General features: G+C 45.9%; 1 protein-coding gene across 10 annotated transcripts in view; it reads left to right on the forward strand.

The window, feature by feature from the left end:
- Positions 1 to 23,759, forward strand: part of DLGAP4 (DLG associated protein 4) — a 536,166-nt gene extending 512,407 nt beyond the window's left edge. For 7 of the 10 annotated variants that reach the window (XM_053313661.1, XM_053313659.1, XM_053313665.1 and 4 more), the window contains 6 exons: positions 492 to 853; positions 5,343 to 5,434; positions 5,937 to 6,346; positions 8,048 to 8,139; positions 13,170 to 13,322; positions 19,845 to 23,759. In XM_053313661.1, the coding sequence (XP_053169636.1) occupies positions 492 to 853; positions 5,343 to 5,434; positions 5,937 to 6,346; positions 8,048 to 8,139; positions 13,170 to 13,322; positions 19,845 to 20,063 (1,328 nt within the window). In that variant the 3' untranslated portion in view covers positions 20,064 to 23,759. Of the gene's footprint in view, positions 1 to 491; positions 854 to 5,342; positions 5,435 to 5,936; positions 6,347 to 8,047; positions 8,140 to 13,169; positions 13,323 to 15,485; positions 15,562 to 16,713; positions 16,987 to 19,844 lie in introns of those variants that run through there. The other 3 variants (XR_008320783.1, XM_053313662.1, XM_053313668.1) reach the window with 3 other exon arrangements.
- Positions 23,760 to 27,313: the final 3,554 nt, after the last annotated feature.

Consider the following 27,313-nt stretch of genomic DNA (forward strand, 5'->3'; position numbering starts at 1 on the left):
CAAAAAGATTGTGTTTCTGCAAACAGAGTTTGGCTGTTTTCCTGACAGAATCCTTTATGGCATCTCTCCTTTTCTAGGTACAATTGCTGGCTTCATCAGGATACTGAAATTTGCCAACTAATGAGTTCAAAACACCAAGAGGTGGCTTTAGCAGGACCTTCCCTATAAAGCAAAACTGCAGGGTCCCACATAACCACTATAGCCCTAGTCAGCATTGCTTGCTTTCTAGAAATATCTTCCTTACTTTTTCCCCATTATCTTATAGTCTGTGTTATAATATTCCTCTTGAATAGTGCTGGCTATCAACATGCTTTGGTTTGGGGCTGCTCTGTGCATACTGCTGGCTAGATTGGTGTGCTCTGCATCTGTGCGTGTTGACTTCTCTGAGCATCATTATTAATCTGCTTTCTCTCTCTCTTCACTGTATCTTTGTTGCTTTCTCTTCCACTTTCCTTCTCTCCCTTCATACTTTCTCACCTCCACTGTCTCAGGTTCGGCATGCCTAGTGGGATATAAAAAGACTCCACCACCAGTCCCACCACGGACCACCTCCAAGCCGTTCATCTCTGTCACAGTGCAGAGCAGCACCGAATCTGCACAGGACAGCTACCTGGACAACCAGGACCAGAAGAGTGAGGTCAATAGCCAGTCGGGACTGAGCAATTCCTCAGACAGCTTAGACAGTACCAGACCACCCAGTGTGACAAGAGGCAGCATTGTGACTCCCCCCAGAGAGCCTCCTGAGTTACCCCAGAAAAATGCAACCTTGAAGAGTGACAAAGGAACTCTGACAAACGAAGAGCCAAAGGTGGAGAATATCCCCAAAAGGAAGCTGTCATCTATAGGAATACAAGTATGGAATTCTTTGTTCTCATTAGCACTAGCAATTTTTCTTAATGTAGCCATGTAACATGCATATTTGTGTTAACCGCACTGGCATCTGAGCCCACTTAACGCCTCTGGAGATATTTGAGTTTGTAAATCTCCTGGGGCACTTGCAGAGGAAAATTCAGCAGGGCGCATGTAGCAAGCCAATAAGGAAGGATTGTATAGAGCTCTTCTAGCTAGTCTCGTTAGCAAAATCCTCCAAACTTGCATGTTCCATTCAGGTCATGGAACATAAAGTATGTGCTCATCATAAAGTATGTGGTATAGGGTACCACAGGGAATATGGGTAGAAAGAATTAATAACACTGGTGGCTAATCTGTGGCATGAACATCACAGGTGCTACTCCCAGACAGGGACATGGGTCCACAACCACAGACAGAACAGAATCTGCGGTTCTGCCTTTCCTCCACTCTTGTGCTGCCTCTTCCTTGGCTCAGTAGACTAGAGGCAAAACAGATGCCTCTAGTACTGGAGGATACAAGTGCACTGTTGTGCATACTAGTGCCAGTATGTCAGACATTGGACTGTGGTACACTTGACCAAAAGCATTGTCAGTCATTGCTGTAGAATGAGAAATACATTCAACAAAAATAAACCAGGGAGATATAGGCTGCAGACAAATGGGCAATGAGATGGTGGAAGAGTAAATCAGAATTGCTTGTAGGGAAATTCCTCATCAGCTTTGCCACGTCATCTAGATGGTAAGCCTCGAGTCTAGAAGCAAGGTCCACATGCTGGAGCTCACAAGAGACGTATGGGCTAAACTGATGCTAAACACTTATCTAGTATTCATCTTTTCTTTTCTGACCATTTCTCAGCCCACCTAAAAAGTGGGGAGAAGATGAAATTTCCATTGTGACTCCCCTCCCTGCCGAAAACCAGAGCTATAAAGTCACAACCACATCATAAAATGTGCTTTGTTAAACTTAGCCTACTTAAAACAGGTTGGCTTTCTTATTAGCAAAGATCCAGTTAGATTGCTTCTCACGTCACAGGCATCAATACATTAATAAGCAGTGCAGGAAAATTTACGTGTTCCTTTTCAGTCCATGAGTTCAGGATAACACTTCATTCAGTTTAGATTTAAACATAAAGCTGAATTGACTTACTAGTAGAGCAGTGGGTTTTGTGGTGTTTTTTAATCGATGACATCCTTCTAAATTATAGGCAATCTAATAAATGCTTGACTAACAAGCAGAACGTTGCCGGTTCGAATCCCCACTGCTGCTATATCGGGCAGCAGCAATATGGGAAGATGCTGAAAGGCATCATCTCATACTGCGCAGGAGGAGGCAATGGTAAAACCCTTCTGTATCCTACCAAAGAAAACCACAGGGCTCTGTGGGTGCCAGGAGTCGAAATTGACTTGACGACACACTTTACCTTTAATATCCATTAGCTTGTAGGAAATAATCTGGGGGGCAGGCACTGCTGTACTTCAGGGTGGATGGGGGAAAACTAATTTTGGAACTTTTTGGAATAAATAATGCTCTGCCATTTTGTCCTCTGGTGTTAAAACTAGGGCTGTCATCTGCTTAAAGAAATCTTAGTTGATTGATCTTGTGGACTTTTAAACTGATTAAATCTGCTTACATTTTTAGGCAAATAATTATTGGGAGGGAAAATGCATCCCTTAATCCTTTTTAGATGATGCATGCACATGTTGAAGTAGAGAGCCAGCGTGGTGTAGTGGTTAGAGTGCTGGACTAGAACCGGGGAGACCTGAGTTCAAATCCCCATTCAGCCATGAAACTAGCTGGGTGACTCTGGGCCAGTCACTTCTCTCTCACCCTAGCCTACTTCACAGGGTTTTTGTGAAAGAGAAACTCAAGTATGTAGTACACCGCTCTGGGCTCCTTGGAGAAAGAGCGGGATATAAATGTAAAAATAAATAATAATAATAATAATACCCCAACTTAGAAAAGGCATTCTGCCCTGTGTGACAGCAGGGGAAATGGCAGGCAAAGCCTTCCAGTTTGGATATAGATTGTAAGAGCTATTCCCTCCAGTGCCAGTTGCTGTTTGCCACTTGAGGTAAATGGCAATGAGCCACCTCTGCCCTCGGGTGGGAGCCAGAGCTGACACCAATCCCACCCTCACCACTGTGCCCACACCTCACCAGCCCAGACTCTACCCTGCTTTGTCCTTGGTGGTGGCTTCAGCTTCTGGGACATCACCACTGCTTGCTTACAGGGCTGGTGCTAGGGATTCTGGCACCTCGGCACCCCCCTCCCTCATCAGTATTAATTTATCGTTCCACAAACGTACAGTTGCAAAAGGATCCAGCTGCTTTACCTCTAAGTTAGTGTTTCTGATGTGGGAATAGTACATGACCCCTGCTAACTTGGCAAAGAGGCACCTTTTAATGTGGTGATTCTCTTTATTTAGCAGGGGGGAAGTAACTGGCCCTATCTACCCCCAGCACAGTACCTCCAGTGACTCTTGCTGGTGTCTACCTTATGTTTCTTTTTATGTTGTGAGCCCTTTGGGGACAGAGATCCATCTTATTTATTTGTTGTTTCTCTGTGTAAACCACCCTGAGCCATTTTTGGAGGGTGGTATAGAAATCAAGTTGATGATGATGATGATACAACCCCCCCGCATCCTGCCCCAACACTCAAACTGCGCACAGCATTTTATGAATATGACACATATTTATATACTGCTTTTCAACAGAAGTTTCCCAGAGCAATTTACATAGAAACCATGAATAGTATCTATCCATGGATCGTGCCTCTAGCATGACAGACCCCTCTTCTGTCTCCACTCCATTTTGTGTTGACGTTTTGTTCCTCTGCTTAAATATTGGTCAGTGGTTGAGCATTCTTCCTTGTTGAACTACAACTGCAGGGGTGCTAATGGCTTTTCAATGAAAATTGCAGAGTCCCTGACTCTTTTCTCCCACACTCACTCACTAAAACACCCTGCCATTTTTGTGGACCTTCTGAATTGTATTCTTTGTTTGGCTGGGTTAGGTTTCTCCATCTCATGATGCTGTTCTCCCTAACACAAACTCAGCAAGCACATCCCCTATGAGATCATACTGTTCTGCTTGTTCTTCCTCCTCCCTCGCCCCCTATCTGTTACTTGGGGAATAGGATCCACTGCTCCTGATACTGTATTGGCACTAACGTAAGGAGAGCACTAAAGGAAAAAATCTGGTAGGTTTTCAGGGCCAAAGAAAACACTTTCTGTTTCAAGATTTCTATAAGCTGATGGCATGTTTGAAGCTAGAAAGTTCTATCTCTGCCTACAGATTGTGAGGCCAGTCTGTGCTCTGCCATCCTGTCCTCAGTAATCCAGATTGCTTTGTCTTCTAGGAGCTTTGGGAGCACATACTGTGCCTTCCCCAAAAGGCTTTAAATGGAGCTGTGCATTGTTATGCTGCTGAGATCTAGATTAGTTTTCCAGTGCCACCTTGACACTGATTCTTCTTTGCATGGGCAAAAAGCGTTATTCATGCTGTTTGTGTCTGTTTTGCCTTCCCCATTCCCAAAGACTTGGGGTGGGTAACAATAAAAGAGAAATTTTATCTTAAAATATCCAATTAAAAGCAATGGAAGTATCAAATATTAAAATCAGCTTTTTCCCAGTCATGAATAAATCTAAATGGTGGGGGTGGGGTGCTGTTTGTTTGGCTTTTTTGTATATTTGGCCCAGTGCCTGCACTGTATTGTATATTAAGGCAAATGACTGTGTTATCCCTCCAAAGGCCTGTGAACACACACCCACATCATCAGTAGGGTAAAACTAACCCTGTCTCCGTGCTTCTGAAGTTTTGACTAGGATCCAAGATAGTTCTGGAGAGGAACTCAAAATTTTATATAGAACTTTTGTGTGTTCCTTTTAAAATACAAATCTAGAACACATAGCTATTCAGTTAACAATGCTTGAGAAAGCAGAGTTGATGCATGTAAATGAAACTTTTAAAAAAAAGTTTTTCACAGATTGGTAGAAGGGGAGAAGGGATAGGGAAGAAGAGAGGCATCTACTACTACTACTACGAATATTTATATACTGCTCTTCAACCAAAATTTACAAAGAAAAAAACATAAATAAAATGGCCTCCTGTCCCCAAAGGGCTCACAATCTAAAAGAAACATAAGGCAGATACCAGCAACTGGAGGGATGCTGTGCTGGGGCTGGATAGGGCCCATTGCTCTCCCCCTGCTAAATATAAGAGAATCACCACTTTAAAAGGTGTCTCTTTGCTCAGTTAGTATGGGCATCTAGGCTGCCCATGTTGCTGACAAAGTAACAAAGGTTACTTAAATATTTTACTGCTCAGGCCCTTTATGATAAGAGAGAAATCTGCTGCCTTCTGGTGTGTGGTGTCTGCATGATCACTGTGTGTGTGTTTGTGTGCATGCATGCCTCTATCCTTCTAATGTGAATTCTAGCAGCAAGTTTTTGTGTTTTTGTTTTTGTTTGTTTGTATCTTTTTGTTAATAAGGTTGACTGCCTTCAGCCAGTGGCAAAAGAGGAGCCCCCTCCATCAGCCACCAAATTCCAGTCCATCGGGGTACAGGTAGAGGACGAGTGGCGGTAAGTGGAAGACACAGGCTCTTCTTTTCTTAAACCCCTTCCAGCTGCAATGTCCCATTTTATAGCTTAGTTTCCTATTTCTATTTTCCTATTTTCAAATCCCTGCTGAGCAGTAGTGGGTTGCAGAACCCTCTCTCAACAGCATGTGCTCTTCCCCCCCACCCCCTAAAAAGAAGAAGAAACTGGCTTAGTAATATAAACAAATCATTGGAAGCCTGAAATGAAAAATAGACCAGAAAATGTAATTATAGCTGCGTGCCAGTCTTTGTTTGGATGGCCTATTGCAGTAAGCAGGCAACCTTATAATTTTGTCTGTCTGCATGTGTGGTGTGTGTGCGTGCGCGTGCATATCTGTGTACAGAGAGGGATGGGCAAGGAAATGCAGTTCAGCTGCAGATATACATAAGCAAATGCATACTGTTGTGTCTGTGTACCATATAACAAATTCAGTCCTCCACGGCGGGTGCCTTTTCTGATTCGCTTGCCCTTCTTCTGTTCGTAGCAACAGCCACTCTCACAGCATGTCCACCAAGCAGGATACAGATTCTGACTTGCAAGAACCGAATAACTCTTTCTGTAAATCGTCTGAGAGAAGCCTTGCTGATTGTCCCCCATGCAACAGCTCCAACAGCCTTGATGCCAGTACGAGGCAAACAGCCATGCCCTCCCAGATCAAAAGAAACCTCTCCTATGGAGATAGCAATGACCCAGCTCTAGAGCCTTCCTCTCTTCCTCCTCCTGACCCTTGGCTCGAGACGTCCACCAACACTCCATTGGAACCGACACCGCCAGGAGCTTGCCGAAGGGACGGGTATTGGTTTCAGAAGCTGCTGCAAGCAGAGACAGAGAGGTTAGAAGGCTGGTGTCGTCAGATGGACCAAGAGACCAAAGAGAACAATCTCTCTGAAGAAGGTTAGTATTGATGAAAAGCTGGTACTGGTGAGGAGGGAAATGGACAAACCTGTTCCTGGCACACAATATGCGAACAGGTGCAAGGCTGAGCCAGAAAAGCTGGTGATGGGAGGAGCACTTTGTATTTTCTGTTCAGGAGGATAATCCTGCCAAGAAAGGGAGAGGACGTCTGGTTTGCATATTTTCTTCAGATTTCCAGGTTCAGAGACTGAGTTGTCACAACGAGATGTGTGTGCCACTCCCTTGTTTTCAGTGGTGTCCTGGACAAACATTTGGACTTGGTTTTGTTAGAAACTTTCCTAGTCATGTCATCTGCAGTCCATATCCTGAACAAATTTAATGTGTACATTGAGCCTAAATAAGTGTGCTGTTTTGAGACCCCTTATATGTATTTGGGGAGTGGATAAACAGGGCTTCTGTGCTTTTGGGAAACTAAAGGTGGGGGGGACCCTGTTTAGATTTGACAATATATCAGAATATCAAGGAAGAATCCAAACACTGTGTGCTAATATTTTAATATAATAATAGTGATAAAACTGCATGGCTGAAAACTATCTGGGCTACATCAAATATAATCCAAATCAATAAAATATATCTATATCACAATAAATCAATAATATGATCAATAATATCTCATTAAAATGGGGTCTCTGTGTCCAACTGAAAAGATTAAATCTGATAATCCATTTCCAAAATGTCGTCATGTTGATGAATGGGAGAAGAGTAGACAAATATTCCCGGGTGGTCACAGTGACGTGTTTTGATTGAAAGCCGAAATGTCAGATCATAGTATTGCCAATATCTGATCAGTCTTGTGATTTTGCCAGATGCAGTCATTGCACTGGTTGCCTATTCGCTTCCGAGTTCAATTTAAGTTCCTGGTTTTGACCTTCAAAGCCTTGCGGGGTTTGGCGCCTGTCTACCTACAGACCCACCTCTCCCATCCAGTTACATCCCATCCAGTCAGATCTTCTCCGATGGAGCTTCTGTCGGTCCCTGATTTCCGAGAGGTTTGGGGCGCTAGGACCCGTGAAAGGGCCTTTTCGTTTGCTGCCCCACTTCTCTGGAACTCCCTTCCCCTTCAGATTCGTTTAGCTCCTTCCTTATTGATTTTTAAAACTCTATTGAAGACTTTTCTTTTTTGCCAGGCTTTTGCCCTGTAGTTTACCTATTTGTTTTTTTCTTTTTCGTTAGTTACTTTACTTTTTAATTTAGAATGTAATTGTAATGCTTTCTTGCTTTGCTTGTTTTTGTACACCATCCAGAGTCTTCGGAGTGGGCAGCATATTAAATGTTTCAAATAAATAAATAAATGCATGTTGACTAGACTAAGTCTTCTTCAGTGGCAATTGTCTGAAAGATTCTTACTTCTACTAGTAGTCTCTAGTCCCAACAAGGGGATTAAACACACACAAAGACCATTTTAATGAGATCTTATTGATCATGGGTGACTGCTGTACACGGTATTGCTGTTGGCAGTAAAACAGGGGCTAAAAAACATGCACAGAGAAAGGAGCCATGTGTCACTTTTAATGGCTTGTCATCAATGGCTCTGAATGAAAAACACTTTTGTTCCTAGGAAGAAAAAGATAAATCTGTGTGTGAAGGACAAGAAGAAGCACTTCCATCTCACTTCTCCTTGTATGTTGTGTTAAGATGCTTTTATTTTACTGACTACTTAAATCTCTCTCTCTTTTTCAGTCTTAGGCAAAGTCCTCAGTGCAGTGGGCAGTGCACAATTACTAATGTCACAGAAGTTCCAGCAGTTCCGTGGGCTCTGTGACCAAAACTTGGTGAGTGTGGAAACCTCTCTCCGTGTTGCTGTAAACTGTAGAAGTGGGAGGAGTAATGGAGCCCCTTACTAGGCTTTTGCCCCAGTAGCAAAATGCTGCCTGCCTGCCATCCTAAAGCACTTTCAGCACTCAAAAAGCATTATAAAAATACTAAGGTTTATTATTGATGTCCTTGTGTAATATAGGGTTGGCATCCTGACTTTCCCAGTGTGGTAAGTAACAATCGTGCTGTGTTAGATCAGTAAATGTGTGTGACCAGAACTTCCATTGCTACTGGTCAGCATTGATGCTACACAGTTACCTTCAAAATCTGGCTGAATTCATTTATCCAAGAAACCTGAAATTGATGTAATAAATTTCATTTATTTATTACAAATAAGCTCCTAATAGTCTGTGTGTTATCTAATTGCCTGCTTGCTGCTACTCAGTCATACGCTTATGACTGTTTAAGGGGTCCCTTTAGAAATCTTGGTTGGAAAAACTTCTGAATTAGGGCTGCCATGTTTGATTTTTAAAAAGTAATAGATCTTGATTAATCGGGAAGCCGATAAGAACTCTACTAATACAATTTGTAGATGGCAAGCACCATACTAAGAAACACTCTCTCTGACGAAAGGGTATGTTTCTTTTCAAAATGATGCCTGCTGCAGCACACACATATCAAGAAAAACCAAAACATGTTTGGAGGTTCAAATTTGCTCTTGATTGATTTTTGTATGCAGGTTAATCAATTACTGGATCAACTGAAACTCATACATCGGACTGATGAAGATTTCTTTAGTTCGATGGCAAACCTCTTCCAAATAGATTGTGCTTTAAGCAGAACATTGCTGAAGGCTTTTCCAATTAGCAGTAGCAGCTCCTCCTAATGAGCAGGGTGGTGCCAGGAGGCAGCTCAGTTGCTCTCCCTTGCATGCCCTGCCCGAGAGCCATGCTGCCTGCAGGCTGGCCATTTGTCCGGTAGAGTTGTATGGTTAACCATGCAGTTTCACCTGATGAATTGCTAGCCTGCAGGCAGTGCGGCTCTAGAGTAGGAGAGAGAGAGAGTAACCAAACTGCCTCCTTCCACACACCCCAGCTCATTAGGTTGAGCTGCTACTACCAATTAGTTTATTCTAAATGACAGAACAACCAAGTGGTTCTGGTAAGAACTAATCTGCCTTCTTTCCTTTCACTAACCCTACCACTGGACTAAACTTGGTCCAAATCAGTTAGGCAGCTTACAATTTAGCCCACTTGTGCCTCACATGTTCACTATCTTGAATTGAGGTGGATAACATCACAAACTGTGCCTTTTGAGGTGTGCCTGTTTGTCCTTACAACTGGATCCAATTTGGGCCAAATCAGTACACATAAGGCATATCTCCCTAGAAATGAATACCACAGACTGGGTGCCAGCTCAGAAAAGGCTTTCCCTTGACCCTGCCCACTGCACCCCAGACAGAGTAGGAACTCAAGGCAGGACCTCCAAGGCTGGGCTCAACACTGGAGCAGGTTGATATGGGAACCTTTCAAGTACCCTGGTTCTGAATCACTTAGGGCTTGCAAGTTATGATCAGCACCTTGAATTAGATCCAGAAATGTACTGGGAGCCAATGATTTAGTTTTAAATTACATTTTTATCCCACCGTTCTTCCAAGTAACTCAGGGTGGTCTATGTGGTTCCCACCCACCCCCAAGCCCGCCATGTTATTCTCACAAAACCCCTAAATCTCTCAAGTTAGACTGACAGAGTGAGTAGCCCAAGGTCACCAGTGAGTTTCATAGTTGTATGTGGGTTTGAAGCTGGTTTCTCAAGTCCTGCTCTGACACTCGAAGCTAACCTGCATTCGTTTTTAAGACAGTTTGCTAACACAGGCTGAAGAGGATCTATAAGATCATCCTCCTCATGACAGATGTTCATCTGTTTCTCTAGTCTTAATTAATTCATTTTTTACGTTTTATTTTCTGCTCTTCCTCCAAGGAGCCCAGAGCAGTGTACTACATACTTAAGTTCCTCCTCACAACAACCCTGTGAAGTAGGTTAGGCTGAGAGAGAAGTGACTGGCCCAGAGTCACCCAGCTAGTATAATGGCTGAATGGGGATTTGAACTCGGGTCTCCCCAGTCCTAGTCCAGCACTCTAGCCACTACACCATGCTGGCTCTCTGTTAAATCTCTTAGCCTTTTTTCAGTGATGTAGTCACAAGTTGGGAGTGCAGCACTCTCCATGACAGCCCCCATAGCCACACCTACCTTCACCCCATGGCTATGCCCATCCCAATGGACAGACCCCTCACTTAGACGCAATAATTTGGGGGGGGGTGTTAGAAGAAGTCAAGGATATTGTAGACTCTAGGGGGAATGTACTAGATTGAATGACAAGGACTGCCCACTGAAATGTACTAGTTCTTCCAGTGGCCATAGGAAAGCATTGAATTTCCGAATGGCCATTTGGAAATTCAGTGCATTCCATGGCTGTTTGGAAGGGACCAGTGCATTTCAGAGGGCATTCCCTGTCATTCATTTTAGGATGGCCTGACACTAGTCTACCATAGGAGTGCATGCTGACAGTCCCAGGTTCAATTCCTGGCAGTATCTCCAGGTAGGGCTGGGAGAGACTCCTGCCTGAAACCATGGAGAGCCACTGCCAGTCAGTGAGGCCAGTACTGAGCTAGCTGGACCAAGGGTCTTACTCAGCATAAGGCCGCTTCCTATGTTCCTAAGACAGGAAGCAGGGTATAGCAAGAGCACCACGCAATTTCCATGTAGGAAGCCAAGGGCTTTGCATCCCTGCTGAGACGCTGGAGGGGGGGAAATACTGGAACGGTGTCCCTGCCCGTGTCTGCACCACTACACCACTGCTCCCCCACACACCTTAAGCTCTTCCATGTCACCCCTAAATAAATGGTGGTATGAAATCTCTCTCGTGCCCAAATCCTCACCTTCTAGTATGTGGACTGTAGCACGTGTGCGCACAGCTCAGGATTCCAAGCAATGTCTGCCATGCAAGCATAGGGATGGAGGGGAGCATGCTTAGGCATAGTGTAGCTCGCAGGTCTGGTGTGCTGACTGATCACATCTCGCCCCTCTTCCCTCGCCTTCCCCCCAAAACCGATCTTCATTCAGAAGTGATTTAATCTGTCCGTTTGCATATCTAGACTTTGTAGAGTGTCACCTGGTTGCTTTTGAAAATGAAGGAGGTGGGGGGGGGCAAGTAAAAGGCACTTTTGCAGGACTATTTTTCACATGGCTTGACTTGCATTTCAGGGATGGAGGCGCAGTCCCATAGTGATGTGCTCATTGTTGTATGTGCTTTTTCTGATGGGTGGAGTGCTCCTGTGGTTACCGAATTCCTTTGCCCAGGGAGGAAGTTGCCCCGGAACAGTGGCTTGGGTAATGTGCAGTCTCCCGTTGACGGAAAGGACCTGGCAGCGCTGCTGCTCACCTTCAAAGGCAGCCTTGACAGTGGCCACCATCTTGGTTCAAGTACACAGTGTACTTGACTGTACACTGTCAGTACACTCACAGTACAGGCACGACCCCTTTGTAATCCATGTGCTGACTGCTGGATGCAACCCAAATTCACAGCACATGGGAGGGGCTCCTGAGTAAGGGACACCACGGTAAAAGCAGCAGAAGACAGGCACACCTGCCATTCTAGTTGCTTCCGGTTGAAGCACAACAAAAAGACAAGTCGTTCTAAGTAGACCCACGGGAGCCTATCTCCCCCCCACACACTTTGCAATCCTGGCTTACATGATGCACAGTCTCCCATTGACAGAATTGAACCTGTTTGGGTTTGTTTGAAACTTTAAAGGCAGCCCTGACAGCATAGCAATGGGGCTGCTGCAGAATGCTCAGAAACCACTCCCAGGCAGCAACGCAGTGCACCTTCTGTTAGACACCATGGAGGGTGTGCTGTGCAGCTGCCCAGAAGCAATTTTTAGACATTCCACAGCAGCCCCGTTGCAACACTGTCAAGGCTGCCTTTGAAGTTGTGCAGCAGCCTTGCCAGGTCCTTTCTGTCAACAGGAGACTGCACATTGTACAAGCCACTGTTGCTGGGCAACTTCCTCCCTGAACAAAGGAATTTGGTCGCCACAGGCGCACTCCACCCGTCAGAAAAAGCATGTACAACAATGAGCAAATAGCTATGTGACTGAGCCTTCATGGCAGATTGGCCAGGGGGGAATTAATACATACCTGGGACCTCAGGATCCCCTCTCATGTACTCTGAACTTGGTTTGTAGCTGGCTGTAAATGCAAAAGTTATCGGAGCGGGGACACAGACATGGTGATCTTGTAAGCTGCCACCTTCTTAGTGATCCCTGTACCTTACACCGATGAGCTCCGCAAAACTTCCAAGCTTCTGGCTCTCCAATTTACGTGGGAAGCCCGTCCCCCACAGGGGCATATAGTATCACTAGGGCTGGTTTTCGTTTAGCAGGTACCTAGCAATGGAAGCACTAAACTCCTTGAGGATAATATTCTGTGTGTTTGGAATGTGGTATGTTCCCATTGTACTGGCATTCATTCTCATCCCCACTGAAAATGCTTACTCGGTAGAGCAAAACCTGATGCCCTTTTAAAGTAAACTGGAGTGGTATTACCATGCTGGTCCCACAGGATGATTAGTAGCCTGTGATATTGCAAAAAACAAATTCCCCAACCCATTCTCAGAACGACAGTCTGCCTTGCATATCAAAGTATATAACAGCCAAAGGAACATCACATTCCTCCATTATATGATGTGATACATCCCATGCCAATGTTTTCTCCCTCACATATTCCTGTTGCATTGTAAACATGCTTTTCAATGGCCATGATGGGGAGAGATCCTGTTTTTTTCAATATTATGAATATTATGAATTGCAATTTTTACTGTATATCCTGTCTACATGTACATAAGAACAGCCCTCTTGATCAGGCTCAAGACCCATCTAATCCAGCATACTGTTTCACACGGTGACTCGTGTATTTACTGTACATACTCTATATCTGACAAATAAAAAACATTGATTTTTCACATTCAAATCATCTTCTCCATAGAACCCCAATTCCAATCCCAGGCCTACTGCACAGGACCTCGCCGGCTTTTGGGATCTCTTGCAGTTGTCCATCGAAGACATCAGCATGAAATTTGATGAGTTGTACCACCTAAAGGCTAATGGCTGGCAGTTGACAGAGACACCGGAGAAGAAGGTAAGCAAGGAGTGTTTTGAAGAAACCAAACTCCTATGGTACAAGCTTATTTTGCCCTAAGTTTTCATTGGACGTAGATGGAATTTCTGTCTTTATTCTTGCATAGTGGGCAACTTGCAGCTAACCTGGAAGGAAATCCTATCGATCTGTCCAGTTGAATTTTCTTCCAAGTACAGGAGTCCCTCCTTTGCTGGGGTTCTGTTTTGGGAAACTCCCGTGAACGATGAATCCACGTCATTTGCATGCTTGACCTAATCGCCAAAATGGGGTTCTTTTCGGCACTCAGGCGGTGTGAGTGCCTGAGACACTTAGAGTGCCCCAGTCACTCGTGCCACTGCCACCTCTGTAAGCCTCCCTGTGTGCCAGATGGGAAGCAGGGAGAGGAGACATTGAAATGACTACTCTCCACCACCACCACCCCGCCCAGCTGGTGCACAGGAAAACTTAAAGGGCGGGGGGGTGAGTGGCTGAGAGCCTTCCTCGCCGCCTCTCTAAGCCTCAGAAGGCTTAAAGAAGTGGCAAGGAAGTTGCACGGTCACTCATGCCCCTTTTAAAGTCTCCTGGCACGCCAACTGGGCAGCAGAAAGACTAGCCATTTAATGGCCACTCTCCCTGCTTCCTAGCTGGCATGCCAGGAGGCTTAAAGAGGGGCATGAATGGCTGGAAACTCAGTTATTTGCAGTTTTCTAGCCCACATAAGTGGAACTATCCCCGTGATAACTGATTGGTATGCAGGCAGGGGGCCCGCAAATCAGTGGATCCATGAAAGGAGAACCCGTGGAAAATGGGGGTCTCCTGTGCATGTGCTTAATCATAGTGCCGGTGCTTCTGCCCATCTATACATATAATTCTCTAAGATGTAGCTATGGCTAATCCTGTGCGTGGCAGCTCTCGTGAGATTTCCTGGTAGGGCAGAGCACAGCAGGGGGAGCCTCACTCTGAGCCAGCCTGCCGAGGAGGGAGGGAGGTCGAGGAAGAGACAGCGACACCACTGCGAGCTGGTGGGAGAGCGCATGTTGGCTCCAACTGCCCGCCTCCTCACGAGGAGGATGGCCACACAGGCAGCGAAACCAAGGCTGGAGGGATGGGGGTGAGAACAAACTGGCCGAAGGGATGTTGGGAGGGTGAGAGTGAACTGGCTGGAGGAGGTGGGTGGAAGGGTGGGGAGCGCGAACTGGCCATGGGGTGGGTGAGTGAGGAGAGAATGAATCGTTGGCACTTACCTGAATGGTCATTCTCCTCAGAAGTATGGATAGCATCCGAGAATAGGATGGGTTGCCACAACCTCCTGCTCCGAGACAGGGCCAATTAGAGAGCTTTCCTCTCCTACTAGGAGGGAGGGGCAATCCCCTCAAGCTTCAGTCCATTACTAGCTCTCTGATGCTCCGGCTAAAACTGAACAGAACATAGGAAATGGAAACAACACAGCAGGCAAACAGTCTGAAAACATCAGCAGAGAAAACATGAACAGGCTCTTGCTGCAAAAATCCCTCCCTTGGGAAAAGGAATGGCCCCAGAGGAAAGAACCTCCCCACACATATATAGGGAACCGGCAAGGGGCTAGAAAAAACTGAAAAGGAAAACCGAGGCACAGACGAACAAGCGGGTGGGTCGGATGCTATCCATACTTCTGAGGAGAATGACCATTCAGGTAAGTGCCAACGATTCATTCTCCCTCAGAAGAGGATAGCATCCGAGAATAGGATGGGACATACCATAGCCACTAGTAACCTCGGGAGGGAAGCAGTGAAGTCTAGCCCTAAGAAGGGACTACCCGCTGCAAAATGCGCCTGCCAAAGGAAGCGTCAGCAGAGGCCCAGTCATGAATCTTATAAAACTTGACAAAGGTGGAAAGGGAGGCCCAAGTGGCTGCCCTACAAATATCAGTCAGAGGAGCCAGAGTCGCAAGGGCTGTGGAAGATGCCGCACTTCTAGTTGAATGAGCGGTGATACCTTCCGGTACCTGTACCGCAGCTGACGTGTATGCCAGGTGAATACATTGACAGATCCACCGCACCAGCATGGAAGTGGACACCTTCGTACCCAGAGAGCAATCTCTGAAAGACACAAAAAGGGATTCAGAGACCCTAAAAACCTTAGTATGCCACAAATAGACACGAATGGCCCTGCGAACGTCCAGGGTATGCCATTCTTTCTCCTTAGGTGAGGAAGGCTTGGAGTAAAAGGAAGGATGCACAAGCTCCTGAGAACAGTGAAACAAAGAATTAACCTTCGGAAGGTAGGTAGGATCAGTGCGTAACACAACATAGTCTGAAAACACTAGACATAACTCCTTCCTGACCGACAGCGCGCCGAGATCAGAAACACGGCGGGCCGAGGTTATAGCCACCAAAAACAGGACTTTTAGAGTAAGGAGTCTCAGCGGTACTGTACGAAGCAGCTCAAACGGAGCCTTGGTCAAGGCCCGAAGCACCAAATTCAGATCCCAGGTGGGGAACCGATGGATGGGAGGAGGCCTGAGAGTCGCAGCTCCCTTAAGAAACCGTTGAACATGGGGGTGGCTAGACAAGGGAGGGGTGCCCGGAACTTGGAGAGTAGAGGAGATGGTAGACATCTGTCGCCTGAGAGTGGCTGGTTTAAGACCCTTATCCAAGCCATTCTGCAAAAACCCCAAAATCTGATCGATCGACCGCTGACAGAGGAAAAATGTCAGCCGAGGCGCACCATTCCGAGAAGACCCGCCAAGTGGACTGGTACACCCTAGTGGTCAAGGGACGCCTGGACGCAAGGATGGTATCGCACACCGTGGGGGAGTACCCACAAGCTACTAATGAGTTCCGCTCAATCTCCACGCGTGAAGATTGAGCCACCGTGGGTCAGGGTGATATACGGGCCCCTGATGAAGTAGTTGAGGGTGGTCGCCGAGAGGTATCGGAGGAACCAGGGACAACGCTACCAGGTCCGAAAACCAGGGGCGTCTGGGCCAATGAGGGGCCACCAGAATGACCTCTGCCCGCTGTTGGCGGATTCTGCCGATTGTCTGGGACAGTATAGGTGGAGGCGGGAAAGCATAAAGCAGGCCTTGAGGCCAGGGCATCAGTAAAATCGTCCACCCCCTCGGCTCCCGGGGAGGGATACCTGGTGAAGAAGCGGCAAACCTTTGAGTTTGCTGGCGTCGCGAACAGGTCCACTAGAGGCATTCCAAACCTTTCCACGATTCTTAGAAAAACCTGCTCGTCCAGGCCCCATTCTGCCTGGTCCAATTGTGTCCGACTGAGCCAATCTGCTACATTGTTGGATACACCGCTGAGGTGGACAGCCTCCAAAGACCCCAGATTTACCTCCGCCCAATGCAGGAGGAGGGAAGCCTCGCGCATCAGGGATCGAACCTTCATTCCTCCCTGCCAGCTGACATGTGCTTTTGCCGTAGAGTTGTTGGTCCTCACCATGACGTGACAACCCTGAAGCAAAGGGAGAAAGTGGAGAAGGGAATAGCGAATCGCTTGAAGCTCCAGCCAGTTGATGGACTGGAGACGTTCCTCTGGGGACCATAGACCCTGGGCCACCTGGTGGAGACAGTGGCCTCCCCACCCCTGGAGACTGGCATCCGTAGTGACAAGGGTTCGACTGACTGGGAGAAAACTGGAGCCCTTCCCCAGCGCCGGGGAAAGCCACTAGTCCAGGGACTTCTGAACCCGCGAGGGTAAGCGAACCTTGAGACGGGTCCGGGATGTTACCAGATCCTGGAGAGGTAGGAGGAACCATTGGAGAGGGCGCAAGCGGAAGTGGGCCCAAGGAACAATCCTGATTGTCGACACCATCATGCCGTGCAACTGGCTCAGGCTGAGGATGTCGGACTGGCCCCGGGACTGTGTTCTCCGACAAGCGGAAGACAGTTTCTGCTTGCGTTCTGGGGTCAGAGAAACCGTGCCCTGGACGGAATCTATGATCGCCCCGAGGTGTTGGATTCTGTTTGTCGGAGCTAGCGAACTCTTCTGGTGGTTCACCAGAAATCCGTGGGACTGGAGAATGGAGAGGGTCACCTCGACATCCCCCAGGGCCTTCTGGAAGGACGGAGACCTTATCAAAAGATCATCCAAAAACGGGTAAAGGTGAATCCCCTTGGTCCTCAAGTGCGCCACCAGTGCCACCATGATTTTGGTGAACACCCATGGCACAGTCGACAGACCAAAGGGAAGTGCCCAATATTGAAAATGGGCCCCATTGTAGATGAACCGAAGAAACTTCCTGTCCTGGGGATGGATAGGGACATGGAGGCAAGCCTCTGTTAGGTCCACGGAGGCCAAGAAGTTGCCCCCTTGAAGGGCCAACAATATGGAGCGGAGGGTTTCCATCTGAAAACGCCGCACCCTGAGGAACTGTTTTACAAACTTGAGATCCAATATGGCTCTCCACTTCCCGTTCCTTTTTGGAACCAAGAAGAGAATGGAATAGACCCCATATCCCCTTTCCTCGGTAGGGACCGGTTCTATTGCTTGGATATCGACCAGGTGATGGATGGCTGAAAGCATAAGGGCGTGCTTGCCCTGATTGTGGGAGCGAGGGGAGACCAGGAGCCGGTTTGGGGGCTGAGAGATGAGGTCTAACCTGTAACCCTGAGACACCGTCTCGTGGACCCAGCTGTCCGTGCACGTAGCAGTCCATGTTGTTGCAAAGAACTGCAACCTGCCACCCACCTGTAGATCTGGAAGGCAGTCATTGGGTCGCAGGACGCTTGAAGCCAGGGTTCTGTAGCTGACCGGACTGTCGGAACCTCGGCTGGGTGTTGTCCCGAAAGGAGTTCTGTGGCTTCCTCCAGGAGGTGAATCTATCCTGTCTATCCTGACGAGGGCGAAAGGAGGATCTGAAACCCCTGTAAGAGGAAGAATTAGGAACGAACTGTTTACGTTCCTGGCGCTGTCCTGAAGAGGGCATAGACTTTTTCTTATCTTTGCCCTCGATAAGGACCGGATCCAAAATTTCGCCAAACAACTTGCCACCTTTAAATGCAGAGTTAGCCAAGTTTGACCTTGATTTCTGGTCAACCTTCCAATTCTTCAGCCACAAATGGCGTCTGACTGTCACATCAGAAGCCAAAGTCCGAGCGGACATCTGAGCCGCGTCTAGGGAACTATCAGCCACGAAGGCCGATGCCTTGTTCAATTTATTAAGGCCTTGCCTCAGAACCAGCAACTCGGGTGGCACTAGTGGGAGAAGTTCTTTAATCCAAAGCACCGAGGCACGGGCGAATATAGAATTCGCTATGGAAGCCCTCAAGGCAAGAGAAGAAGCCTCATGCGACCTGTCATCCAATTTTTTTAAAACTTCATCCCCATCCTTAGGTAAAAAGGCGCCTGTGACCAGGGCCGCCACTTCCGCGCCTACGGGTGGCAGCTGAAGTTTTTCCATCACCCCCTTGGCGTTGGTATACAAGCGCTTAACTGCAGGGGGAGGGCCCCTGGCCTGAGTAGGCCAGTCCCACTCAGACTGTATGGTGTCCAAAAACACCTGAGGGCAGGGAACCACCACCTCCGACGCCTTCAGGGAGGGTAGGACTGCCGGGTCACCTTCAGAGGCTTCCTGAGTGGCGGGAACCACCCTCCCCCAGACGCAGGGTCTTCTGGGCCTTATGGAGAAGGACCGGGAAATCAGCGGCTGAAAAAAGGCGATAGGGAGCATGTGGAGGGGGGATCGCATCCTGTTCGTCCCCTGAGAGCTCGCCCTCTTCCCTGTCAGAATCTGAATCTCCCGAAATGCCACCTCCCCCCAGCGGGAGAAGGATCGGTCTGGTCTCCAAGGAGACCAGAGCGGTGTACTGCATACTTAAGTTTCTCCTCACAACAAGCCTATGAAGTAGGTTAAGCTGAGAGCGAAGTGACTGGCCCAGAGTTACCCAGCAAGTCTCATGGCTGAATGGGGATTTGAACTCAGGTCTCCCCGGTCCTAGTTCAGCACTCTAGCCACTACACCACGCTGGCTCACACTATAGAAGCCTTAGCTATAGAATTCTGTTTTAGGCAAGGAAAAGATGAATGCACAAAGTTTTTCAAAGCTCATCTCCTTCACTGAATTTGTATTATAGAATTGGCATAAAAATCTTTTTGAAAAATGAACAATTCCCTGCCCAAACTTTCCTCTCCATATGCCTACATTTACAATCTTGACTTATCCACTATCTCAGTCGGGTATAGGGCTGGACATCTGAAAAATAAAAAATAGCAGTCTCAGTCTTATGAATGATATAAATTGATGTGCTTTTATGTTTGAACCCAGATGTTTGACCCCCCTTGTTTCAAAGTTCCAAGTCAAGGAAATCTGATTTGGTGAATCTTAGTCGTTTAATCTGTTCAAATAGTTACTACTTTTATTTATTTTTTCATGGAAAAGTTAGATGGCTTGCAATGTTTTTACACTGTCTCTGGTAGAAATGTTAAACTATAATCTCAGATTTTCAGCACGGAGCTTGCTGTCAAGCAAGCTTGTTCACAAACGCTTATCGAAGAGCGCAGACCTGTTTGTAGAATAGTTTTGTTTCAACCTTTTGCTTGCTTTTCCCTAAAGGAAGAGAAGAAGCCACCCCCTCCTGTGCCAAAGAAGCCAGCCAAATCTAAATCCCAGCTCAACCGGGACAAGGCCTCCGACTCGGTGGACAAGCAGCGCCAGGAAGCTCGCAAGCGCCTCATGGCGGCCAAGCGTGCGGCCTCGGTCCGACAGAACTCTGCAACGGAGAGTGCGGACAGCATTGAAATCTATGTTCCTGAGGCACAGACCCGTCTTTGAGCAAGGGGAAGAGGAAGAAAAGGCACTCTTTTTCACACCATTAAAAGAAAGGAAGAAAAAAGGTTCACGAAACTGAGTGTGGTTTATTTTGGTCTAGAGACAGAGCCAACCTTACAAAGGGCTCCCAATTTGGCTTTCTCTCCCCCCCTCTTCTCTTCCTCCAGCTTTAAGTAATGAAGATTTGGAAAGAAAACCCCCTTCCCGGTTCTGTGGTTTGGTTCCCCCTTCCCCCACCTGGCTGTGGTGTGGCAGAACGGACTCTTGGAAACACAGTCCTGTAGACTTGGGAACTGCAGCCTTTTTACTGGTTCTATCTAAGGAGACTTATTAGCTTGTTTACATGAAACGGACAAAAAAACGAAACAAAGCCTTGGGCACTTGCCATGCTGCGCTTTTTCTCCGCCTCCGCCGTATTCTTTCTGTCCTCCCCTCCACACACAGTCTCACTCTCTTCCCCCCCCACACCCCCTTGTCGTGCTCTTGCTCCTTTGTTTCCCCCCTCGGTTCTGTAGTTCCTAGATTTTCTTTCTTGGTCATCCTTTCTTTGCATGGCGTTGTTTACTGTGTTAGAAGTAAACTCTTCCACCGAGCTCCAGAAGAAAACACCTGCTCAGTGTGTACTGTCGTTGCACTCTGCTAGCAAGCAGCCTTTTGTTGGTTATGTATGATTTTCCTTCTAGTTGGGCGGGGTGGGGTGGGGTGGGGGGGATCGGGGTGGGAAGGGAGGCAGCAGGGCTTTGGGCTTCAGGCTTCATGTATCTTTTTAGTTAAAACACCACAAAAGGAGGGCAAGATCAGAGGTATGTGAACAGAGACTGGAAGGAAACATGTGCAATATAGTAGTGTTGGGGCCTGCACTCCCATGAATGGTGCTGCAAGAGATTCTGTGTATAGGGCACCTGGTCAGGGGTGTGTATGTGTGTCCCCGGCCCACCACCCCTCACCACATACACTTTTGTTCTTTCCTACAAATCCTCTGCCTCCCTTGCAAATGTGGGGCTTCCCAGCCCACCCCCTTTTTTTCTTTGCAAGGATCAAGCAGCAGCTGCTACACAAGGAAAAAAGCTGTCTCCCAAAAGGGGTGTGTAATATTAGTGCATTCTGTAGTGGAGAACATTGGCTTTTGTACAGAACAAGAGAGGAGGTAGTGAATGGAGAGCTGGCAGTTTGCCTGCCTGCCTGCCTGTATGTATGTGTACATATGCACATATACACTTAATAGGATCTGTATATTTAACACATACACACATATATATACCCATGCACATACACACGCATTCAGATGGTGTCTTTAAAAAGCACCTCACTGAGAGTGGGTGTATGTATAGCATATATTTTTACATGTACTATAGCTAGATGTGTGTAAAAGTGTGTGCAAAAATATATATGCCCTGTGTGTAATCAAATTCCTCACTTCCAATCCATCCCCCTGTATCCTGTGTTGTTTGGGGGAGTAGTCACTAATTTTCATGTGGACCCTTCTGTCTCCTCTCCCACTTTTGGCCTAATTTTTGTGGAGCCAGGTGCCAATCGCCAGCTCCAAATTCCTTCTCTCCGAGTCCTTTCTCCACCCCACCTCCCCTCCTTTTCGTGCAAAAAGTGTGCATTTGTCTCAAAGCCGAGCACTACTATTGTGGATGATAGAAACTGTATTATGGATAGCTTCAGGTGGGTCAGAAACCCAAAGGAATCTTAGACTGGTGTGTTAGTTCTCTTAAGAAGATAATAGAAAATGCTACAACCCAATCATGTCAAAGTGAATACTGTGTATGGTGTCTATGCATATAGAGTGATGCGGATTTCTCCACCTGCCCACTTAATGTGCAACTTCTATCCTGTGGAAGCTTGGCCATATAGAATGTGGCTTCAACTCAAGCTTGATTTTATTCTCCACTCCCCACCCCCAAATGTCTTTAAATTATAGTAGAGGGTGGTGTGACAGACTTCTTAAATGACTGATTTTCACAGTTTTGTATTAAAATTTGAAACACTTGGAATGTGACTTGTGTTACATTTCCACAGGCAGCATTCCCAGTAACTTAGGTGGGTAGTTGCTTGATGCTTTTGCCCAGATTTCCATTTGAAGTCAATGGGATTAAATATTAAGTCTGTGTAAATCCTGTTTAATTGGTTTTATGGATTGCAGCTTAGATGGCCTTTCACTTAGCCTGTGTTCACACATTGTGTGAGCCTGTGTGTGTGACCAGGGCTAGCCTCTGTGCTCTCTGGCAGGTGCACCTGTATGATACACTTGTCCCCTCCATCCTCCCCTTATGTATACACCTAAAATGTGGACAAAGCAAGTTGAGGCAGTCTGACATAATGAGAACTGTAAGGGTAACGGGTTCTAAATTGGGCATTGTAAAGGAAGCTAGGCCTACATTCATACTGAATGTCGCTGGAAAATGTGTGGGCCATCATAGCTGGGTGGAGGAATAAGATAAAAGCAAAAGCAGCTGGCTGGTTTTAAACAACTGAAACTCAATAAAACATCACTTCAGTTGATGGCTATGAAGCTTTCTCCCATCTTAAAAATGTAGTATATTAGGCTGCAGCTGCTTTGCACTTTTTAGGGAAGCACTGAAGGATGTTTACATGGACATCTGCTGCATGAAGTGATACAGTAGCCCAGATACACTGTGTGTGTTCCAGTGGTTGGAATACAGTTAGTACTAGTATTATCATTTGCCCTTTTTCTTTGGCATACCTCCTTCAGCTCTACAGAAGACTTTCTTCTCAGCATCTGAAAAATAACTTCTGTGTACAAATTAGTTTCACTTAATAGGTGACAAGGTCATCACTAAACTTGCTCCTTCAGAAGAGAAACCTTGTGTTCAGAACAATCTCCCTAAATCTCTGTAAGGGCCACAGACCAAGTGGCCCAATAGGCACAAAACAAATGAAACTTATTTTTTTTTAATCTCCAAAGGGCTATGAACCTACTAAATTTCCTTTGTGCCTGTATGGGCCTAGAATGTTGGGGAATGGATTAAAACCATAGTTTAACGTACTCTGGTTGGTTGTAATGGGAATAGAGCCTCTTCCTTCCCAGTACTTGAATTCAGTTGGGCTTTGCTCTAATGAATTCATTTCAGTAACTGGGCTAGCCTTGACCTGGTCTAATTTCATCCATGCAATTCTAAGGCCAACACTTCCATTCTACCTAAAATTGAAAACATGAATCTGTTTCCAGTAACAAAGCTAGGAAGATCAGGGTGACTTAATGACTTCATCCCTTGCAGCAATAGTTCTGGGGGGAAACCGTAGGGTCTTGTTTTCCCCTCCCTGTCATTTTAAGTTACCTGATTCTCCTGACTTCAAGGGTTTTTCCCCAGTTGACAATCTAAAGAGCCATTGCTGAAGTGGCTCTGGAAAGCCCCTGCTTGATGAAACTGTTGCTCTCCATGGATGCTTCTGTAGTTCTGTTCAGTAGCTATGCGGATTTGAAACAAAATGTACATAGGATGATTTGATAACATTTTTCCCCAGTCATGAAGAAAGTGACACTTTCCCTACGCTGATGTAGCCTACTACCTTTATGGCACAAGAGTCCAGGCCCATGAACAACTTCATGACTATTTTTTAAAGAAAATGAAAGCCTTGTACCTAGACCCATGCCCCAGTGTTTTGTAATGTGAACCTTGCTGCCATTGTAGACTACAGTAAAAGAAAAGGCACCTCATTGGTGCCCTGATACCTCTGTCTCTTGCAGTTTGTGATCTCTCTTCTATGAACTCCCAAATGTCTAGAGTAGGCAAACAGCTACAACAAATAAACTAGTGGAATAGGGAAATCCATGTTTCTAAAACAATTGAGAGTTTTAACTAGATTAGGGAATGTTTTTTGTCACCCAGGAGGGCATGACCAAATCAGTCATTAATAATAAAAATGAATCAAACAAGACTTGTTGAGAGCATTTTATAAATCCACATTAATTGACTCACAATGTAACACCTTATTTCGCATATGGCTATTTATTATGCTAGAGGTGAGAACTAGGTACTTGCCTGCTTTTGGTAAATGGAGGTACAATTGCTCCTACTTTATTTAGCACAGCAGTACACTCTAGCATGAAGTGAGAGGCCCCTCCCACATTCATTCTCAAATGAACACAGGTACCTTGCTTCACACAAACATTTAAGGGATCCAGCGTGGTGTAGTGGTTAGAGTGCTGGACTAGAACCGGGGAGACCCAAATTCAAATCCCCACTCAGCCATGATACTAGCTGGGTGACTCTGAGCCAGTCACTTCTCTCTCATCCTAACCTACTTCACAGGGTTGTTGTGAGGAGAAACTTACGTATGTAGTGCACTGCTCTGGGCTCCTTGGAGAAAGAGCGGGATATAAATGTAATAATAATAATCATGTGTACGGACAACTGTACACACAACACAGTGTGTGAATGGGACCACACAAATCATAGGAGACAAGTGTTTGAGCCAAACTAGTGATGTTCATGAAGGTCAAACAGAAGAGTCAGAGAACTGAGTGGACCATTTCTTGGTTATAAAAGCAATGAAGTTGTAGAGCAGAAGGGGAGGAGCCATGACCTCATTCTTTGTATGCAGAAGACCCAGGTTCCTGTCCTAGCATCACTGGATGGGGGCTCCTCTAAACCCATGGAGAGGAGCTGCTGCCGGTTAGCATGGAGCCCGACTCCATACAAGACAGATTCGTAAGTTCAGTCTGTGCTGTGAAGTCATGTCTCTGAATCCAGCAAATGACATATAAATAGCTTAATCCAGTGACCTGCCATTTAAATGGAGTAGCTCCATAGCAGCCCTGCTTCCTTGTTGGGGAAAAAAAGCAGGAAGGTAACTGGAAGGTGCAAGTTTAGGGTCCTGTCCAGGCTGCAGAAGCAGCACCTTATTCCACCGTTAAATAGCCACCCATCAAGAAGACTCTTTGAAATCACACCATTTCTAGAAGTTTTAAAATCCTAGGTATTAGTCTCAACTTAATGGTCCAGTTAAGCCTAGTTAGGAGCCTTCTTGTCAAAGCTGTGGGGGGGACATGTACTATTGCTAAGACTTTCCATTACTAAGTAGGGCAAGGCATCGCCTCACCAACATTACCTTAAAGGAATTTTGAGACATATAGTGAAAGAAACACTGCCTTTCTTAACATTCCCTTTGTTGTGGTTACTGCACTAGCAGGGCATACCCAGACATGTCCCACCAGTGTTTCCTGTGCTAAAAACAACAACTGGCAGAGGACTTCAGCATGGCTCCAGCCCCTCCCCACTACTAACAAATGGCACCGTAGGAGCAAAGAAATAATAAACCAGAATTAAAATGAAAGACTGGTGTAGGGGCTAGGTGTTACTTGTGCACACACACGCACACTTAAAGCAAATGAGACAACAATGCCTTTGTGCCCCTATCAGGGCATTGCTAAGAGGAAATTGCATTAAAGCAGACCGTAACTCAAGTGCCTTTTCTGTTGAAGATTAGAACAAGTCAATACTGCCCCCTAGTGCACATCTGTAGCTTGAAAAAAAATGTAGACAAAGTAAACTTTTGTAGATGAACAGCCATGGACATCTGTTAGGACAAGAAGCCTTTATTTAAAAAATCATTAACTGTAACCCAAATGGGAGAGTTGTGAGTTGCAGATATCCCCCCAAAGCACAGTGTATTTTAAGACAGGAACAATCTTGGCTGAGACTGGAGCTTTGTCATCCATTGTAGCTGGGAATGATAGGTGTTTTAGTTCAAAAACAGCTGGAGAGGCAAGTTTACCTACGGTACTTCTGTTTTAAGGAATGAGGTTGGTGTTCTTATATTTAAAAAAACTATACAGTATACTATAGGTTGATAGGAAACTCCATATGCTGCTGATATTAAAGCTGGTTCAGATATTATACAAAACCATGGTTTGTTGTAATGTCTGAAGCCTGAGTTTGCTCAGAGGCAACAACCCAGGATCTGAAGCCATGGTTTGAAGATGACTTACAAACCAGTTTGGTTTGCTGTTGTCTCAACTCAGAACATTGACAAACTACAGTTAGGCCCAGTTGTCTGTTTCAAGAAGGCTGCTGCACTGTGGGAACATGTATACATTTATGAAACTAATTCTGAGCAAATGGGAAGCAGACAAGCACCTCTAAACCAGGATTTGGTAGTCTGGAAGCTCAAGCCATCAGTTGGAATATAAGCTATGGTTAGCATAAACCATGGTTCTGTGTTATGTCTGCATCCAACCTATGTCATCTAGGCAAAACAAAAACTCAAGATCTTAAATGAGATCACTGGCAACTTCAGCAGATTAGAGAGAAATATTTACAGTATGGATTTCACATTAGCAAGAGCCAAACTTTTAATATCTCCATGCTCAAGATCAAACACAAGTTCATCTCACTAGATGCAGTATATTCTTTTAAAAAAAACTTTATTGATTAAAAAAATCCAGAAGTTATTTACAGTAGTTTCTTTGCTCCATAGATTTCACTTAACACAATATTTTCTCTCTTTCAAACTCCCCATCCCATCTAAAAAAGGGCCTTCCACATAATTAGGCCAAACAAAATACAGCAGTGTGACCCCTGCACCAGCAAGAGCAGTGCATTGTGGGAATTGAAATTCTTTTACTACAGAGCAGATTCTGATCTGCTTTAATCACTTCCTGCATTGCTAGGAAAGCCTTCCTCTACTAACTGGAAGCACGACCCTAAATATACTGGTTCCAACCTGTTAAGTGAGCTTAAATGTAGTCCAAGGCTGCACAACTTCAGCTTTCCTGCAGATGTTGGACTACAACCCCCATAATGGCCAGCTATTGGACAATGACTGTGAAGGATGGAAGCTATAGTCCAAAAACAGCTAGATGGCCAAAGTTGTGCAGCCCTAGTTTAATCACAACTTATGTGTTTAAGTTGGACTTAAGTATGACTAACTGTAATGGGCCTATGCTTGGAAGTATCCCAGTGATTTCCAGGGTACATACTTCCACATACTGAACAGCATCCAGACCTTTAACAGAGCAATGCTTCGTCAGCAAAGGCTGCTTCCATTTGCAGAAGGAGCACTCTGTTCATGCCTGGGGTCCTTTTGCTCGTGCAAAGACCCTATGCCCAAGCATAACACTCCTGCTGTGAATGGGCAGAACTTCATTAAAGGTCTGGATTCCACACATCAAATCAAGGACCTGGTGCTCAATTTTAAATACCCAGAAGCCAGCAAACCCCTTGGGTGTGCATATGTAATCCAGTTTGACAAGGAGATTGGGGAAGCTATATGTTAACCATCAA

Source organism: Hemicordylus capensis, chromosome 4 (genome assembly GCF_027244095.1).
Source record: "Hemicordylus capensis ecotype Gifberg chromosome 4, rHemCap1.1.pri, whole genome shotgun sequence".
NCBI lineage: Eukaryota > Metazoa > Chordata > Lepidosauria > Squamata > Cordylidae > Hemicordylus > Hemicordylus capensis.